General features: G+C 41.4%; 1 protein-coding gene across 2 annotated transcripts in view; it reads left to right on the top strand.

The window, feature by feature from the left end:
- Positions 1-16,467, top strand: part of CREBRF (CREB3 regulatory factor) — a 37,114-nt gene extending 20,647 nt beyond the window's left edge. For both annotated transcript variants that reach the window (XM_077327039.1, XM_077327040.1), the window contains exons 2-9: positions 1,918-2,103; positions 3,990-4,115; positions 6,427-7,504; positions 8,907-9,101; positions 9,303-9,492; positions 11,210-11,283; positions 12,020-12,142; positions 15,768-16,467. In XM_077327039.1, the coding sequence (XP_077183154.1) occupies positions 1,990-2,103; positions 3,990-4,115; positions 6,427-7,504; positions 8,907-9,101; positions 9,303-9,492; positions 11,210-11,283; positions 12,020-12,142; positions 15,768-15,883 (2,016 nt within the window). In that variant the 5' untranslated portion in view covers positions 1,918-1,989 and the 3' untranslated portion in view covers positions 15,884-16,467. The remainder of the gene's footprint in view (positions 1-1,917; positions 2,104-3,989; positions 4,116-6,426; positions 7,505-8,906; positions 9,102-9,302; positions 9,493-11,209; positions 11,284-12,019; positions 12,143-15,767) is intronic.
- Positions 16,468-20,257: the final 3,790 nt, after the last annotated feature.

The following is a 20,257-nucleotide window of genomic DNA, read 5'->3' as shown; positions in this document are numbered from 1 at the left end:
GGAGCGTGTCCAGAGGAGGGTAACAAGGATGGTGAGGAGTTTGGGAGACCAAGACGTATGAGGAAAGGTTGGGGAAGCTTGGTCTGTTTAGCCTAGAAAGGAGACGACAGAGGGGATCTGATGACCATCTTCAAGTATTTAAAAGGTGGCTATATAAAGCAGCGGTCCCCAACCCCCGGTCCGGGGACCGGTACTGGTCCGCAGCTCCTCCTCGGGGGCTATCCTAACACTCTGCCACTGGCTCACCTTTGGTGCTCTCCAGCGGCCGCCATGGCTGGGGCTCCCACTCAGCATGCTGCAGGTAGTGCCTCCCAGCAGGCAACAGATAATCAGGGGCGTCGTTGGGAAAGCAAGCAGAGCAGGGGCTCAGGCAGCAGTGGCAGCAGTGGCGGCAGCGACGTCCCTTGGCAAAAAACTACCCCCCCGGGCCTCAGTAAAATTGTCACGTGTTGACCGGTCTCCAGTGATAAAAAGGTTGGGGACCACTGATATAAAGGATGGAGCAGACCTGTTCTCTCTTGTCCCTGTGGGATGGACCAGAACCAATGGGATGAAATTAATAACCTAACCTTCTTGTTCAGTAGTACTACCACCACCTCTGAATGGGCCCCTAGGCATTCGAGACCCAGAGGCAGTCTTATCAGGAGGCTACCAGGGAACTTGGTTCCGTCCATAGACGAAGCCCACAAGACAAAAGGTTTTTCTGGTATATAGCATGAGTTAAGCAGGATAGGTTTTAAAAATTATTTTATATTTATTAAGTTGCACAGAGGTAAGTCATATAGTACAGAGGTCCTCCAGCCCAGCGGCTGCGCCTGCCTCCCCCCCCGCAGCGAGAAGGGGGAAGAGGCAGACGCGGCTGCTGGCACGCCAGGGACGCAAACGCGCATGCGCAGAGCTGCCGCACATGCATTTTTGCGCCCCTGCTGACGAAAACGCGTACGCGAGGCAGCTCTGTGCATGCACGTTAGCGCCACCTAATGGCAAATACGCGCGTTCATGGCAACTGCTTGTGCACGTTTACGTGCGGCGGCGGCGGCCGGGCCACCGGCGCTCTCTCACCCTAGGAGGTGGTCCCCAACTACAAGAAGGTTGGGGACCGCTAATATAGTAGGAGTGAAGAAATAAGATAATTGTATAATATTTCTGGCTAACACACGATACTCACGAGAAATGCAAGGTTGTAAGAGTTTCAAAGTCCATGATACAAGTTGTAAGTTACAGACAAGGGTTTCCCCAAAATCTGAACAGGACAAAAATGTGAACAACAAGATGTTACAATAGAAAACCTTTATGGCTTATTCCCACATGGGGTCTTGGGCACAGAAACCAATCAAAGACAAATTAATTGATTAATTACCCAATGGGGTTAGTAGTGTCAATATAGATGGGCCAATCCTAAAACAGGATCAACTAACTTAAGGCCCTATCTCTTAACAAGCTAATTGGGAACTACTGAAGCCAGTTGTCTTTATCAGTATGTGTGGACAGTGTTAGGCTTCTCAAGGGAGCAGTTGCAGCTAATTGGCACTGCATTCTTACCCTAAGAGAAGCAAAAACTTTCTCATACAACCCACTAAGAAATTCATACGACCAAAGTTTCATGAACAGGACTTGAAGCCATTATTTTACTACGTGACCATATATGGTCATGTTGACCCACCCTCCCCTCCCAGAATGGGCAATGATGGGTGCGTACACTACTGTGCTTCCCAACAATATTTTGCATGATCATGCTTCTTCTGGGGTTGGTAAAAATGGTTAAAAAGTTGATGAAGGCTGAACAAAACACTACAAAATGTTTTAGCAGAATGCTAATGTTAATGTAAACTTCTTTCATTCAAAAAATGTCTAGTAAAAATGTTCAAATGTAAATGTTTGAAATATAATACACTTTATTATTTTTATTTCAAATAGAAATACCCCCAAGAAAGAAGAGCTCCATGTAGTCGTGAAGCTTTTTCTAGAGAAGATCTGTGACTCCTTTGCATGAGTTATATGTTACCTACGAACCCTGAAGAAAAGCTGGAAAGGAAATTACAGGCAAAGAAAACAAAAAGTTTGGAACTGAACTTGGAGGATCTGGGCTTGGAAATGCCTCAGGTAATTTTCCAATATTTCTACTACCTTAGAATTTATTTAACTTAGTATTTGGGATGGATATATAAAGAAAAGGATTATGATGACAATGGTGTACAGTACATTACAGTATGTTTAATCATAACAAATTATCCTATTTGTTTTCTGGGACCTGGATATACCAAGTAGCAGAAAATGCCAGATAGTGAATGGATCTAGAAATAGGAAACAGTTCTTCTTAGTCTTATCCCTGGAGTATTACTTCATAGACAAATAGTAGACAAACAGAGCGGATAAAATAATCGATTAAGGGCACCTAAGGAGGGCCCTGTCCGTGATGAGGAAGGGTGCCAATAGGCCCCTTCCTCATGACTGGCAATCGGAGGGCCCAATTGGCAGGCGCAAAGCGATTGTCAGTCCAGCCGCAAGGGAGCAATTGCGAGGCGCGCACAGCGGGCCTCGCGATTGGTCCCTTCCCGCTGGACTCTCTCCCGCCGGAAGCGCCTCCCGATCCGCCCACTTCCACCTTGCCTCCGCCCGGCCAGCCGCTGCCATTCCCTCGCCGCTCCTACGCACGGCCGGTTCCTGCCTCGAGGTGCGCCCTCCAACGGTCCGCCGCCGCGCCGCTGCCTCCAAAACACCTGCACACGCCCAACATTGCTACCACCGACACGTGCCGCCACCCGCCGCCCCCGCACCCGTTTGCGCCCGCGGCCGCAGCTGCGCTGCCCCCCTCAGCCCTGCGCGCCTACAGCCTGCCCGGCCTCACACCCTCCGAACATGCTTCCGCCGACCCCCCCAGGCCCCGCCGTTGATCGCTTCGCTGCCGACGCCCACAGCCAGTTCGGGGGTCGCCAGCGCCGAGGTAGGCCACGCCGCCGGACTCGCGGGCCCAGCCCGAGCCAACCCTGCCCGGCCGCGCCCCTCCAGACTCCCCAGCCTCGCTAGCGCCCGCTGCATTAAGCCTGCAGCGGGCTTATTTACTAGTAATTGATAAAACTGAATGTTATTCTTTTCATCTGTTAACTAACCAGAATTTGAGGGCCCTTGATCTTGTCTATGAGGGAGAGGGAACAAAGCTGGAGGTGGAAACATCTACAGCAGAAAGAAAGCTGAGCAGCTATGTGATCTTGAACAAAAATCTCCAATTTTAGAGGGAGTCACGTTGGTGGCTTTGCAGGGCATGGCAAGGGAAGCTAATGAATATTATCATTGGTGATATTATCATTGGCTCTGCATCAGCTAATAGGTATCACAGTTCCTGTGATGCGATTGCCATACAGGTGCCCCTGACATTTTTACTAGCAAGGGGAGTGGGGGGTAGAATCCTATGCAAGAGCAGTATCTTAGTTCTTGGACAACAAACTGCTAGTTAGCCGTTGCATCAAGAAGCCAAGTTCTTTAGAAAGTCATTTAGATCAGGGATGGCCAAATTATTTTTTATCTGTGTCTGAAAGTACAGAATGTCTTACCTTATGATCTGAGCACTTTGTGGACAGTGAGGCTGTTTAGCAGTAGTGACACTGCAAAAATGTGGATCACATGATGCACTGCATGCAAAACCAAAAAAGATGTAATGTAAAAGAGTGCAATGCCTCTCTTACATCTTTTTAAAAAAATTCTCATTTGTAAAAACGTCCAACTTTGGGCCATACTTTACTAAAATTTGGTAGTGCCAGATGCCGAACAGAATTATTTTGTATGTTGCTGTCAAGCAAACCAGTTTATCCTTCCTTCAGACAACCAAATAAGTGTGGAATATAGTAATAGATGACTAACCCAAATACAGCTTCTAGAGAGTGTATCCTAGATGTCATAAATTGCTGATGTTTAATGTTTAAAGAAAAATGTTATTTCTTTGTCAAAGTATCTTGGCTTAAAAAAAACAAACCCTAACACTTCTCTCATAGCCTAGTGTGAGTGGAATGGACCCTCCTTTTGGGGATGCCTTTCGAAGCCACATGTTTTCAGAACAGACTTTGATGAGCACAGACCTTTTGGCTAGCAGTTCTGATCCAGATTTCATGTATGAATTGGTAAGTTTATTTTCATTTTCTTAATAAGTGTAGCTTGGTCTTTTTAAATGAGAGGGTTAAGGCTTGCAGAAATCTGTTCAGCAAAGGCCAGAATGAGATGCCTCCTTTATTAAATTTAACTGCTCATTGAGGTAGTCTGAATTCATCAGCTCAGTAACAATGGATTCTTGCCAATGAATGGTTGAGAAATGTGACCTAAACGCAACCAAAAATCTTTGGTATACTTTTTACTGAGGAGCTGCTTTATTGAGCGAGCGAATTTTAAAATGTTACTTTTCCCCCTTCAGCATACACAAGAAGATGCAAGAAAATAATTGCTTTTTCACTTGTGATAGATATTCCATCTTGGATCTTACTGCACAAAGACATGGTTCTTTCCATCCCTCCAAAACATTAAGGCTGGAGGCTATAGGACTCACAAGCACAAATGGCTACATGGACAGCCCTGGGTGGAGGTGGAACCATGCTCTCCTTATTTCATCAGTGGAAATTCTGTTGGCATAGGAGTCATGACAGCATGGTCCTGCCTTTTCAGTGCAGTTTTCTATGTTATGAATTTTTTTCTAAATCCTATACTTTCCAATAGCATAATCCTGCAGATCGGGGTGTGTGTGAAGGGGTGCATGGGAAAGAACTGTTTGTGGACATCATTATGTGTGTATTTAGGGATGCCAGTGCCCAGATGGGACTTGGGAATTCTCAGAAATCATAACTCATCTACAGGCAACAAAGATAAGTTCCCCTGGAAAAAATGGCTGCTTTGAAGGGTGGACTCCATTGCATTATACTCCATTGAGGTCCTTTGTTGCCTACATAGTACCTCTGAACATACAGTAATTGAGAACACATAATACCTTTGATAGTAGAGTTCATAACAATAAAATGTTCAACATTTAACTGTAAAGTTCTGACATCATAGTTCGCTATATAATGCTACTTCAGCGCTGTAGCTTGGTACACCTGTGGTGGTGGGAGGGGTCTCCGGGTTCTGATTGGTAGGATTGCTTCATTGGCCTCAACCAAAACCTTGGAAGAACTTCATTTTGCAGGCCCTGTAGAACTGTTTTAGTTCTGGAAGGGCCCTGATGTCTTCTGGGAACATGTTCCACCAGGTGGGAGCCAGGACAGAGAAGGTTCTAGCCCTGAACGAGGCCAGATGAGCCTCCCTGGGGCCAGCTTGTTGGTACCTGTGGAGCATATTGCTCTTTGGGAGGCATAGGTGGAGAGGTGGTTCCTCAAGTACTCAGGGCCCAAACTGCATATGGCCTTGAAGGTGATTACCGAAACCTTAAACTTGATCCATGGTAATCAATGCAGCTGTTGGAGTGCGGGCTGGATGCGGGCCCTCCAAGGTGTTCTTGTAAGAACCCTGGCTGCTGCATTCTGGACCAGTTGTAGTTTCTGAGTCAGGGATAAGGTAGGCACGTGTAGAGTGAGTTGCAGAAATCAAGCCTAGAGTTCTCCATCACCTGGATTACTGGCTAGGTGTTTTTTAGCTTGGCACAGGTGGAAGAACTCTGGCCATGCTGCTCTTGTGACCTGCACCTCCTTTGAGGGGGAGGTGTCAAAGATCATGCCCCAGTTCCTAGCTGAGTATGCAACTGATAGTTGTACCCCATCCAGGTAGGGCACGGTCACTTCCTCATCTGCACCTCCAAACCACAGGACCTCCATCTTTGAAGAATTAAGCTTCAGATGGCTCTGCTTGAGCCAGTCTGTCACTGCTTCCAGACATCCGGCTAATGAGCCTGGGGGTGAGTCAGGGCAACAATCCTTCATGAGGAGATACATGATATTATTAACTGTTCTAATCTTTATCAGAATCTGAAACCTGCTTTATTGTCCCTGCCTTAATCTTTTCCTTAAGCAAATCATGTGTCATTTTTATATGATTTCTGCATCCTAAAGTTATCTAAAACTATTAGCATCTTACATGAGGGATACTAAAAAGTTCTGACTATCTAAAATAAAGTTATTCATATTCTGGGTGTTGCATGTTGGATGTGACAAATATATGACATTTGTTTTTGCCTCTTCTCTTTAACTGATGTCGTCAACAACCAAAATAGCTTGTTTGGTTAAAAAATATATAGGCAATTATAATTTATGTTTTTTTCCTTGCTTGCAAACAAGCATTGAACTGGGCTCTCTTATCAGTCTTGGATTAAAAATTGACAAACTGGCTTGTACTGTCCCCCCCCTTTTTAGGTATAAATAAAAATAAAGGCATAGGTGAAACCTGTGTATTCACCTACAATATGGAGAGTGAAAAAAAAAAAACAAATGTACCTTATTTATTGTAACTTTCTAGGACAGAGAAATGGATTACCAGCAGAGTTCCAGAGACAACCTCCTTTCTGTAGAGGACTGTAAAGATCTTGAGAACCTGGAATCTTTTACGGACATTCTGGATACTGAAACCTCTTTCCCTTCAAAGTGGGAACAGTGGGACACTTACTGTGAAGATTTGACAAAATACACCAAATTAACCAACTGTGACATCTGGGGAACAAAAGAGGTGGATTATCTGGGCCTTGATGACTTTTCAAGCCCATACCAGGATGAAGAAGTCATCAGTAAAACCCCAACTCTGGCACAGCTCAACAGTGAGGACTCTCAGCCTGTCTCAGATCCACTGTGCTACTCAGAATTGCTGTTCAATGTAAAACAAAGCCAGTTAACTTCTTTGCCAGCAAAGAAGATCACAACCAGAGCAGCAGCCCCAGTTTGCTCATCCAAGACTGCTCAGGCTGAGGCTCCTTTGTCAGAATTTGCTCAAAAAGCAAGCAAGGCCAATTCAAGCACACAAATTATGGTGAAGACCAATGTGTACAGCAATGAGAAGGTGAACATTCATGTTGAATGTAAAGATTATGTTAAGAAGGCAAAAGTAAAAATAAATATGGTACCCCAGAGTAGGTCAGCAATGAATCAGGCTTATGCTGATGCTGCAAAAGAAAATACCTGCTACTGTGGAGCTGTAGCAAAGAAACAAGAGCGGAAAGGGATTGTCTCCCTTCAGAGTCACAGTGCTCCTATTTTGCCTTTTAAAGAGACTCAGGCTCTGCTCCTTACTCCGCCCCAGGAAACTCCAGGACTAGTCGCTGAGGAGAGCAGTCTCTCTGCCAGCACATCTGTTTCAGATCCATCACAGAAAAAGGAAGAACACAACTATTCCCTCTTTGTCACAGATGGTTTGGCAGAGCAGGCAAGCAAAGCTGATCCTGATGAGGATGAAGATGATGATGAAGATGTGGAAGATGAAGACCATGATGAAGGGTTTGGAAGTGAGCATGAACTGTCAGAAAATGACGAGGAGGAGGAGGAAGAGGAGGAGGATTATGAGGATGACAAAGATGATGATATCAGTGATACTTTTTCTGAACCAGGTAATTATTCTTGTTGTCTGTAATTGGGCTGCAACCTCCACCAAGCAAGCACTCTGGGAGGGGGGGTATTTCTGAATTTGGACAAGATGAATGACTGACTTAACATAGTTTGTTGAAGAATTTTAAAATACTTGGCAGTCACAACTAAAGAAACAATATTATTGTTGCGAGCTATTTTTATGACTTAAGAGAAGAACTTGCAGGGCCATTCCGCATTGAAAAAAATAGCATTACGCCAGTGCACTGGCATAACACTATAAAAAAATCTCACTTCCTGGCTCTCTCGCTTTCCTCTGCCACCTTCTCGCACTTCTTGGCACTCAACATGCCTGCTTGAAATGGCAGAAGAGGGGAACATACTATACATGCGACTCTCCTCTGCCTGTCAATCAAGCCAGACAGCCAATCACCTTTCTCCATGCTTTAAAGGACCCGCGATGCAAGGTATTTTTTTTTTAAGTAAAACTTCTCCGTTGCTATGCCTATGTATCTAATCATAGCTGCATAGTGCTTATTTTACTGCCACCCCTTTTGGAAATATGAGCCTTGAAATTTAAACAGTTTTTGCCTGTAGCCCTACTTTGCTGCTTTTGTAATCACAACGGGCTAGCCCCTTTACTCTTGGGCAGCGTGGATTTGATTTAAATCATGATTTAAATCATGTCAGTAAGACTAGATCTCAATCATTGTTGCTGGTATAAACTTAAGTGTTTGCATTTTGTTCGCATGTCTGCCGTTCCCCCGGTAGAAGAACTTCATTAAAATATTCCCAAAATTAATTCCCACACATTCTGGAAACCCTTCCAGGGCCATTAAGAAACCCCAGGGTTTCATGAAACTATGGTTGAGAAAGACTTACTTAAAATGTAAGAGACATAGATTTGCTACAGAACAGTAGGATTAAGGTTTTTTCTCAACTGTGTGTGTTTATTTCATAATATTTTGTCATGAAGAATTATGTTATCTCTGCAGACACATATTCATTTTTGAGAACTGCAAAACCTAGCATCTGTGATAATATGTTCTTGAGATAAAAATTGCCCAAAGTAATCTTACGGAACCCTTTGGAAGAGCATGACATTGTGGTTGGATTAATGGAATTCATTTAGCAAAAAAATAAACATTGCATACTACATAATAAAAAAATACAAACTTCATTATCAATAATCTTTGGACTATAATATATCTTTCTTCAAAAAGAATTTTATTTTTAAATTATTTAAATTTAAAAATTGGATTTTTAAAATGTAAAAATATCATTTTTATCTACCCTGCTCTTGGGAATGATTCACAAGTTCTAGATTTCCTACTCCCTCCTTTTTCCTTTACTTTGAAGATATTCTCAGTTTATCCTTTTGTTTTCCAGGGGAGAAGTTAACCTATAACTTTATTACCTTTTTAGGATATGAAAATGATTCTGTAGAGGACTTGAAAGAAATGACTGCTATATCTTGTCGAAAAAGAGGCAAACGGCGATATTTCTGGGAATACAGTGAGCAACTGACACCATCCCAGCAGGAGAGAATGCTGAGGCCATCTGAGTGGAATCGTGATACATTACCCAGTAACATGTATCAGAAGAATGGATTACATCATGGTAAATGTAATTTCTAAGCAATTTAACTCTGTTTTCCAGTTTGCCGCACAGCAATGGAGATGGCATTCTGATCTTCCTTTAAGAGATATGGCGAAATGTACTTCATGAAGCTTCATTGATAATTTTCTGTAATCCTAGGATATTAATGGTTTTTAAAATACAGCTGCTCCAGGTAACTTCTTTCTTCATATGGTTGCATAGGGAAATATGCTGTTAAGAAGTCACGAAGGACTGATGTAGAAGATTTGACTCCCAACCCTAAAAAACTTCTACAAATTGGGAATGAACTGAGGAAACTGAATAAAGTGATCAGTGACTTGACTCCAGTCAGCGAACTTCCCTTAACAGCAAGGCCAAGGTCAAGGAAAGAAAAAAACAAGCTAGCCTCCAGGTAATTATTATTGCATTTATTTTACATTCTGGCTGTTAGAACAATTGTTATGTCGTTGTTGTTAGGTGCGAAGTCGTGTCCGACCCATTACGACCCCATGGACAATGATCCTCCAGGCCTTCCTGTCCTCTACCATTCCCCAGAGTCCATTTAAGTTTGCACCGACTGCTTCAGTCACTCCATCCAGCCACCTCATTCTCTGTCGTCCCCTTTTTCTTTTGCCCTCGATCACTCCCAGCATTAGTCTCTTCTCCAGGCAGTCCTCCCTTCTCATGAGGTGGCCAAAGTATTTTTCATCTTCAGGATCTGGCCTTCTAATCCCACCTTTCTCATGATATGCTCAGCATACAAGTTAAATAGGCAAGGTGACAGTATACAGCCTTGCCGAACTTTCTCAATTTTGAACCGATTAGTGATTCCATGTTCAGTTCTCACTGTTGCTTCTTGAAATTCTATAATCTTCAAGGATCCTTCAAGGATCGCTGCCTTGCCGTGGCAAGGGGGCTTGCGTAGCTTAGTGAAGCTATGAGCTATGCCATACAGGGCCATCCAAGACGGACAGATCATAGCAGTGAGCTCTGACAAAAGGTTATCCACTGGAGAAGGAAATGGCAAACCACTCCAGTATCTTTGCCGTGAAAACCCAATGGACAAGTTCAAGTTAGAACAATGCTCTGTACAAATAAGGCTTTATTTCCTTCCTCAACATTTTCATGTTGGTAGAATGAGAGAAAACAGTGCCCAAGTAGTAACCCAGAGGGTATGTATTTGTACTTGGAAACATGCATTATGCTATACTGTCTTTTCTCCTCCACCAATATGAAAAAAATTTGATTGGATTCTGCAGAAAGTTGATTAATCCCCAATTACGACATGGTTGAAATCTTTTAACTGTGTTGCTTTTAGTGAATTTCTGAAAGTTGTAATACCCTGTAGCAATAATGTTGCCATGAGTATTTGGAGAGGAAGAGGATAGTTCCTTTAGTGCATTGGTTCTCAATCTTCCTAATGCCACGACCCTTTAATACAGTTCCTCATGTTTTGGTGACCCCAACCATAAAATTATGCAAGTGTTCTTTCACAGAAATTAAACCGAATCTGACCAATGGCGTGAAGATTGTATATTGTTCATGATTGTATATAAATTGGTTATAAATTGTATATAAAATCATGGGCATCTTCATGAGGAGCAGCAATGTTGGTGGTGTGCCCCCCCCCTCCGACCAAGCTGCTCACCCTGTGAAAGGGTCGTTCGACCCTCAAAGGGGTCCCGACCTCCAGGTTGAGAACTACTGCTTTAGTGAGAGCTATCAATCGTAGGCACTCTTCCACCAGGCCTATGATTGAGGACCAGGCAGACATGAAATACTGTGGGCTTCCCTCCTCTTTGTCTCCATGCTTTCACCCTATATGAGACCTCCCCTGTATAAAGGACTCGTTAACCATCAGACTTACTGAATTTGCCAGTTAAATTATGGTGGCTAGGAAATCCATTGTATTTTATTATGCTTGTATAGTTTTAGTTTTAAATGTATACAAATGTAAACCACTCCCGAGCCCATCGTTAGGGAGGGGCAGTCTATAAATTGAATAAATAAATGAGGAATTGTGATATCATGCGGTAATAACTGTATGCTAGCATACAGGAATCACATGTGTTCTGTCATGACTAGATAATTTTTTTCATTCAATTTTCCCCTGCTTTCCAATTACCTAGGGCTTGCCGACTAAAAAAGAAGGCCCAGTATGAAGCCAACAAAGTGAAATTGTGGGGTCTGAACACGGAATACGGTAAACAGTATTTTTTTGAAAGATAACATGCATCAACTTAAATAGCCACTGGTGGCTTGAGTCAGTTTATCAGGGCCCAAAGCCTGGTTGCTTTCTGTATTGATGGGCTACACTAGACAAGTATGACTTGAGTCTATGAAGTTTGAAAGCCAGCAGTCTAAGCTGAGGGCCTTGATGGAACTGTCACAGTTCCACAGGGCCTGCAAGATAGAGCTCGTCTACCAGGCATTCGGTTGAGGCCAGGCTGTGGAAGACCTTGGCTCCCTCCTCAGAATGCCTTATACATCGAGGGCCGGAGGTGTGCCTCCTCCGAGGTCTGTAGGCAGTGTGTGCCAGGGAAGGGCTATTCTGGCCCATGCTGGGTTGGTGAGTTGGGAGGGGGATAGTTTGGTTTTATGCTGCCAGGAGATTTCTGTGATTTTATCTCTTTTACTGGGGGGTTACTGTAAATCGTAACAAGCCGGCTTGGTTCGGGAGCACCAGTCAAGACATTTTTTTTTAAAGAAAGAAAAAAGTCCATGTTAGTAGGTTCCTTGGTACATAAGACAATGTTATTGAGCTTATAAATGAATAGTTTTTAAGAAACTTCATTATTGCTTTGGGCCCCAGTCAAGGAGAAAAGCTGGGTATAAATAGCTTGTTATCCTAGGCATGGCACATACACTTAGGGAAATGTGTTCTTCCTTCTTAAAAGGTTGCGGTGTGGGAGGCTCATGCTGTCACTTTACTTCTGCAGATAACTTGTTGTTTGTGATCAATTCAATCAAACAAGAAATTGTGAACAGAGTACAGAGTCCTAAAGATGACAGAGGAACCAATATGGGTCAGAAACTTGATGTGCTTATTAAAGATACTTTAGGTAAGTAAATATCAAATGTTGGTGCCGGGATCAGTTGCCTGTGAGCATAAAAAATACAGTAATGAGAGTTAGGGACAAAAAAAAACTATGTAACACACAAGGTTGCATGGGTGAATCATAGAATCATAGAGTTGGAAGGAACTCCAGGGCCATCTAGTCCAACACCCTGCAAATGCAGGAACTCACTACTACCTGCCTACCCACAGTGACCCCAATTTCATGCCCATTTCATTGACACAAAACCTGGAGAATATACATGTAATTATGATAATAATGATAACAATAACAACGGGTTCCAAGGTGAATAGCAGAATTAGATGAAGAAGAAGAGTTGGTTCATATATGCCGCCTTTCTCTACCCAAAGGAGGCTCAAAGCAGCTTAGAGTCGCCTTCCCTTTCCTCTCCCCACAACAGACACCCTGTGAAGTGGGGGAGGCTGAGAGAGCGCTAATATCACTGCTTGGTCAGAACAGCTTAATCAGTGCTGTGGCAAACCCAAGGTCACCCAGCTGGCTGCACGTGAGGGAGCGCAGATTCAAATCTGACTTGCCAGATTAGAAGTCCACACTCCTAACCACTGCACTAAGCTGGCTCTCAGTTTATATTACAACTGTAACTTCTAACACGAACTCATAGGGAGTTCAGTTTAGATTTAGATCATATATGTGTTATCTAGAGCAGTGGGTCCCCAACCTGCAGGCCGCGGCTCGGTGCCAGTCCGCGAAGGCCATGGCGCCGGGCCGCTCTCCCCACCCCCACCCCCGCAGTAAAAAACTTCCCAGGCCGCAAGCTTGCGGCCCGGGAAGCTTCTTACTGCGGGAGGGGGGGTAAGAGGGAATCAGGGCCATGCCCGCGCATTGTGCATGTGCGGCCCAGCCGCACATGCGCCATGTGCTGCCGAAATCGCGCATGCGCTGCACTTTCGCGATTTCAGCCACATATGGCGCATGCGCTGCCTGTCAGCGCATGCGCGATGTGTGATGCGCGGGCGGGGCAGTTGCCCTGCCCGTCCCCAGCCTAAAAAAGGTTGGGGACCACTGATCTAGAGGACCAGTGGATGTTGTTGGGTTAGTCGGCCTCGACCAAATGCCTGGTGGAGGACTTCTCTTTTACAGACCTGAGGAATTATGGGAGCACAGGAAGGTCCTGATCTCTTCTACCAGGTGGGAGTCAGGACGAAGAAGGCTCTAGCCCTGATTAAGATCTGACACACTTCTTTGGGGCCAGGATCATCAGCCAATTGGAGGTGGCAGAGCATAGGCCTCTTTGGGGGGTATAGACATAGAGACAGTCTGTCAGATACACTGGGCCCAGACTGCATATGGTCATGAAGGTGATTACCAAAACTTTAAGCTTGATCCGGACTTCAACTGGGAGCCAACTGAGTTGTTGGAGTGCTGGCTGGATATGTGATCTCCACATTGTATTTGTGAGGATCCTGGCTGCAACATTCTGGATCAGTTGCTGTTTCCGGATCAAGATTAAGGAAAGTCCTGCATAGAAGTCTAGAGGTGAGTGTCATATCCTCAGTCTCTAAAGATATTCATGAGCATCCCCGAGAACATTTTTTTAAATAATTTTATTATTTATTATTATATAAAGCATTTACAGAAAAATTAAGAAAAAAAGCGACCAGCTGATATGGTTTGCCATCTCTTTTAACATACATATTCAGTTCCCATCACATATTATTCCTAATCTAGAAGTTTTTACCATTTTTCTTAGCCAAGTGATTGTTAATACATATGAGAATATGATCTGTTATAAGAATATATTCTGTTATTATCGTAAATGGTATAAGGTCAGTCCCCTTCATAAATTGGCTCTGACCTAAGAGTTACTACTGCCGTCTTGTTAATACCTATGAAGTATAGTTTGTCATCCTTTTAGTATGTCTCATACATGTTGACATACATATTCAATTCCCATCACATATTGATCCTGATCTAGGAGTTATTACGAACTTCCTTAGCAGAGTAGTTGTGTAGTTGTTGATACATATCCCCCGAGAACATATTGATCATGCATTTCTCTCCCTGATTTTCAGTACAGTGTCTTGGAAGCAAGGCTTGTTTGATCTTAGTAAAACTTACTTCCATGTCAAACTTTTAGGACTTGTAGCCTTAGTCTGCCTTCTGCTAAAACTAGAACTAAAAACTAAGTATAATTGCCTTGTCAAAGTATACCTGGAGTAGTTCTAATAAAAGATCATCGTTGGGTAGCCAGCTGACATGGACCATGAAAGCTAGTGTTAGCCACTAATGACTTAATTTTGGCTTTTAATATTAAAACAAGTCAAGGCATGCCTGGTTATCTAAAGTTTAACTAGATGTATACCCAGCAGTGACATAGGCACATGGGGGGTGGGGATTGTGCTCTAGGGCTGGGGGCAAAGTCTAATTCTACTGTAGAGGTTTTGCCTACAAACCAGAGCAGTGTCCCCAACACATGTTGTGTTTATTTCCGATGTCTTCACCTCCTGCTTCTAGTAAGTTCACTCTCATCCCCCACCAGCTAATCCACTGGACCTGACAACCCTACCACTAACAAGGGGGATCTTGGCTGGAGGAGGGGGCAGGGTCCTCACATCACATCCAAACACTGATGAAGGACATCTCTGCTTAACTTCCAAATCTAATTAGATCAGACTAGCCTGGGCTGTTCAGGTCAGACCCAGTTACCAGCATCAAAATTGCTCCTCCTATCATGCCCCAAAATAACTGACAGTAAATGTTTTTTCAAACACAAATGATGAAGAATCATCAGCAAGGTTATCCTAATTTGCAGGATCCCTGCAGTTTAGTGTTCAGTCATCTGTCTGTATCTGTCTCTCTCAAACTGTTTTACTTGGTCTGCTGTTTCCAGTACTGCAAAATATGCAGGACAGGACACCCCAAACAAGTCCAGCATCACAGCCATTCCCTAGAGGAATGGGCAATTGTACTGACGATATATAAAGCTAGCAGTAATAACCCACTAAGACATTTTAAGCTTCTATAGTCTGAAAAGGTCTCGAATGAGCCAGTTGATTGCATTCTGTGTATTTTGCTAAATCCTTTTTGGTGGTATTGCTACCTATCCAAGTGTTACTTATAAAGTCTGTTCTTCTCTTTCAGCTTTTTAATTTTTAGATAATTTTAAAATGTGTATGATATCCTATTTCCTTCCCTCACTGTTGATAAAATATGTGGGGTCTAAGATTTGGCTTCTTATGGGGGAGGATAGTCTGGCTCTGGAAAAATTGATTCCTAGGGTTGCAGAACCCACATGAGTATTTGCCAAAAGGAGAGGAGAAGAGAAATTAGTTTACCAGAGTTTCTATTACAGATAAGAGTGGAAAGCATGATTCTATTCCTTGCCCTGAGCTCTCTGGATATTAGTCCATGTTTAATAACCCTAAGGATTAAGTTTCCCAGAGTGAGAAGGTAGGAAGCAAGTAAGCCAAAGTGTTAGTTCCTTCTACTGATATGTCATGGGATTCTAACCTGTTGTCAATTCCAAATTTGTTGAAGTTGCTGAATGCTAAGAGATCTAGAAACTTGCACTGACAAATCTTGATTAACTTGGGGGGCAAGCCAATATTTTTGTAATATTCTAAAGATGCATCTTTGCTCATTCTTTCAGGACCACCGGTAGCTGGGCAAACATCTGAATTTGTGAACCAGGTTTTAGAGAAAACAGCAGAAGGAGATCCTACAGGGGGCCTCGTTGGGCTTCGAATACCTACGTCAAAAGTTTAGCAGACATTAGTTTATCCATTTTCATTTGTCAGAATTCTGCCTGTGTCATGTACTACATTGTAAAATTCTGGTCTGCATGTGAGTTTAGCTTTATTTAAAACACAGTTTAAGTTTATTTTTTTTCTTTTTAGAGCAATGTAGTACAATAAGTAAAAGCATGATATAAAATGCTTAATGGCATTTTGGAGCATAAACCTTGTAGTTTTAAGTCTGCTTCTGGCATAAATGTGGTGGCTACATATTCATTTAAAAATTAAGTTTATCTAGGACCAGGTTATATAACTTACGTAGGAGCAGTACGTGGTATTGCAAATAAAATTCTAGCAAAATGCCAAACATTATGATAGGTTTATGCTCTAACTAAAATAAAAAACTCTCGTTAAGGGTTTTATTTTTAGAATTATTGCTTTTTTGTTCTAAATTAAAACAATAAGGTTTCTTTGCAACCATAACTTGTACATAGCACACCTGGCAATAAAGCTAGTGTGCCATATAAAAAATATAATTTTCTGAGCTTGATACGGTATTTAAATGTCTGTGCAAGTAAGAAAAAAATGTATACTCTTTGTGCCTTGTATTAAGGGGGTGGGTGGGTGGGCGGGAAGAACTGGTAAAAGGCTTTGTATGATGAGAAACCCTTGTGGGGGACAAGATGTATAGATGGTCTCATGGGTTTTAATGTATTTGTTCCAGCTCTTACAAATTTTTGAATGTATATAGGAATATGTTGAAAATGTAGATATGCCACAGAGTCTATGTATTGTATAAAAGATGGCTCTAGAATACTCAATTTCGGTACTTGGCCGGAAGAAAACAAATACTTGCACATTAATGCGATTGTTTATTTTTGTACCAAAGACAAATGCAACTGATATGGCAAACTGCCAGTTTAAGTAAAGTTTTGCACAGCTTACATGATACTGTACTGAATGTATAAAAAGAAAAAATTAAAGGTCAGGGTTAGGGATCTTACTGAACTGTGAATTTCTCTCTCTTTGGGTCCAATTATCTACAGAAGGAGCATTCATACATAACTATTATTTTGCTGTTCCTCTAGTTTGCTTCGTAGTAGAGAAGTTGGCCATTTAGAAGTCTGTAAATCCTTTATTTTCTGCACTTACGGTAGAAAATTTTAATATATTGGGATTTTAGTAAAATAGGTTTGAACTTTGAGAATTTAAAAAAAAAATTAGCTTATAGTATACTTCCAAACAACCAAAATAAAATTATTTTTATTGTGACGTGTATATATATGTAAAGAGAGAAGAGCTACAAATACCTAATTCCTTAGTTGCCACTTTTCCAATTGTTGTATTATTGTGCATGTGATGTTTCCAAGGATCAACACAGGCTTAAAGAAAAAGGATTTATAGATTTTATATTTTTGTACAGATATCTCAACTAGCTTCTTCGAACTTCTATGTGACTTAATGTTAACTCAGTAGTTTCTATCATTGGGGAAATACAAACGTGCGTGCAATTCTACTCACAAGAGTCTGCTTTGTTAGTCAGTGTTAAAGTACCAATGAAAAGCTTTATCTCTTGATGAGGGAATCATTTATGTTGAGACAGAATCATTCTCTGGTTTCATGAATGCTTTTCTTCCCCCTTTATTTTATATACAGATGACTAACACTGTTTTTACTAAGAATACCAAATAAGTCTTTCATAGCTCTGAGCAAATGCAAAAAGCTCATAAAGGTTTTCTCTCTGTTCTTTAAATACATTTTTTTTTGTAGTGCAGTTCCTTGCATCTAAGTGGGAGCTGGGAATATCTTTGTTGCTGTGTGAAAGCAGTGCATGCTTACCTTAAAAAGAAAAGTTGAAAGACTGGGGAAGGCCAGTACACCACTACAGAGCTGTAGCACAGAAAGACTTTTCTTCCATATTCACCTTTCTGCTTCATACTGTTTTCTACCTTAAAAAAAACAGCAACATGCATGCAACAACCCTAAAATGTATCCAAAACTTCAGCAGAAACATCATGACAGATGAGAGATCTATAAGCCTGAAATAGTGCTGGCATATAGATGATATTTTTGGCAGCACTCCGGTCATAGAGCAGTGTCTCCTTAAATCCACCTAGCCTGACATTTTTTAACAGTTTGTTTTGACTGAAAGGCATTTAAATGCTGAGAATCTTAACATTCAATCAGGATTTGGATGGCACTTATACTGACAAACAGGCCATCCCTTGGTAAGAACTCAGGCTGCTCAGAGCTGATATTGCTTTTATAGCTTTTTTTGTTGCTGTGCATGTCTGAAAACCAGAATATGATTTTGGTCTAGCATTGAATAAAAACAACTTTGAATCTTTTTAGTGGATTCCATACCCTTGCATTTCAGTGTTTTCTATGTATTAAGTTATAGTAAAAAAAAAGCTTTTAAATAGTTGAGCTTTTTAATGGTGACACTTTATTTTGTATCTATTTATATATGTATATCTTAGAAAAGCACTTTGTTTAAAAAGAAAAAAAAGATATTGCATTTTATATGATTCCTGCCATTTGCTGCTAACTCTGGGCTGGTCAGAATGCTGCAGCGATACTTGATCTAAATAAAACCTGGCAGTAAAATGTAGAGTAAAGTTAAGACCTTTGCTGGTTTAACCTTATTGTAAAGATGACATAGGCAAGCTGTGCAGCTTTACATTTTAACCAGGGGACTCTGTGGCATTTAAACCGTCTAGAAATGGTTGTACTTTTAATGCCAGTAACAATCTGCTTCCTCTAGTGTCATTAAATATATGTTTAGTGTATACTTATCACAAAGATGTTTAAAAAACCAAATGTTCATGTTTTTGTTTTGAACATTGTGGCATGCATTTTTGGATGATTATCTTTAGAGGAGCTCTCTAAAGGTATTCGGTGTTCATACATGGTATGTGGATCTTATTGAAGTCTTGGGTCACTTTCTGAGTGTTTGCATTGTGAATATTCTGTCATCCAAAAGCAATTATACACTTTATTTTTTACAAAAATTCTAAATTGCATACACTGGATTCTTTGGAGTTTGTTTCCATATTAAAGCATGCTTTTGCTAAAAAAAAAAAAAATTGTTGGTCAAATTGAGTGCCACACCTCTATTTTTGAATCAATATGAGAAATTGCTTATTCTGTACCATGTATGGTTCTTGTCCTTTACCCATTTTCTCCATTGACAGATTATGATGTGGCTTTATATTGTGCCTTACTTGTATATTAGAGCTAAGTTTATTTTTCATTCCCCAGGAATCCTTAAACCCTTGAATCCTCTTGGAAGCAAAGTACAATAAAAGTATCATGAAGGAACTTCAAATACATTTGATATAAAGTTGTACTGATAGTTTGTACTGGCATAGGGTGACCAATTTTTCAGTGGTCTTGAAAGATAGGATTTTTATAGTAATTCCACTACATCTCTTTATGAAAGCTTCTCTGCCTTTCTTGAATTTATCAAGCACATCTTGATATATTTCACTTTCTGGGGCTCATTAGTACTAGTCTTCTTGCTGGTTAAGAACTGGCTCTTTCCAGTCCAGTATCAATGCAAACAGTGACTCTATAAGAACTGGGCACAGATATACTAAGTTCACTAGTTTGGTCAGTGATATCTTTCTAAACTCGGACTGAGGTCTAGTGAGGAAGAGCAAATTCTGAAAGATTAAAGGTTGTCTTGATTAATCTTAAAGCAACAGACATTTCTCAAATACCGTACTGTTTGGGTTTCATTTCAAAGTCTATTTTCTGATGTTTGCCTTCATTAATAAATCTGCTTGTTTATTCACAAATGTCAATAACTGATGTATTGTTTCTCTTTAAGTCTTTTAAATATGGATTTTAAAATGGTAATAGCCTCCTACCTGGTTTTGATGCATTGTATTACATCTTGCCTTCAGGAAAAAAAAAAAAAGCATAGCCAGTCTATTCCTTAACTTATTTAGCAGTCTTCCTAGAATTCTGTTGAGGCACATTCAACATATGTAATACAGATACTCAGGCTCTGTGACCTGAATTTCACACATCTGTAATCACAGTTTTTAGCTGCCGCTGTCAAATCATCTAGTTTAGTATGCCACCAAATGGAAGCCTATATTTTGAATAGCTGAAACCTGTACAGAAGTGCAGTTCTGTTTTTCTTTTTGTTTTGTTTTTTTACCTGAGGGATTGTGCAAAGTACGTTTCAATCAGTTACTAATGCAATGGCTGATTATTTCCTTTCTTTATTACTGCATTTAAGGGCATTACTACATTGAGAGTGCAACACTTAAGAATATTTCCGGTATAAATGGGATGCTTTGTCAACATCGCAGAAATGGCACTTTAGCATATACTTCCTTCACAGCATTCTCAGCTTGATTGGATTTTGTACTGATATGTGTGCTTTATGATTATC

The sequence above is a fragment of the Paroedura picta genome, chromosome 3 (genome assembly GCF_049243985.1).
Source record: "Paroedura picta isolate Pp20150507F chromosome 3, Ppicta_v3.0, whole genome shotgun sequence".
In the NCBI taxonomy this organism is placed as follows: Eukaryota; Metazoa; Chordata; class Lepidosauria; order Squamata; family Gekkonidae; genus Paroedura; species Paroedura picta.
The sequence above is the reverse complement of the archived record's forward strand: the minus strand, read 5'-3'. Positions and strand labels throughout refer to the sequence as shown.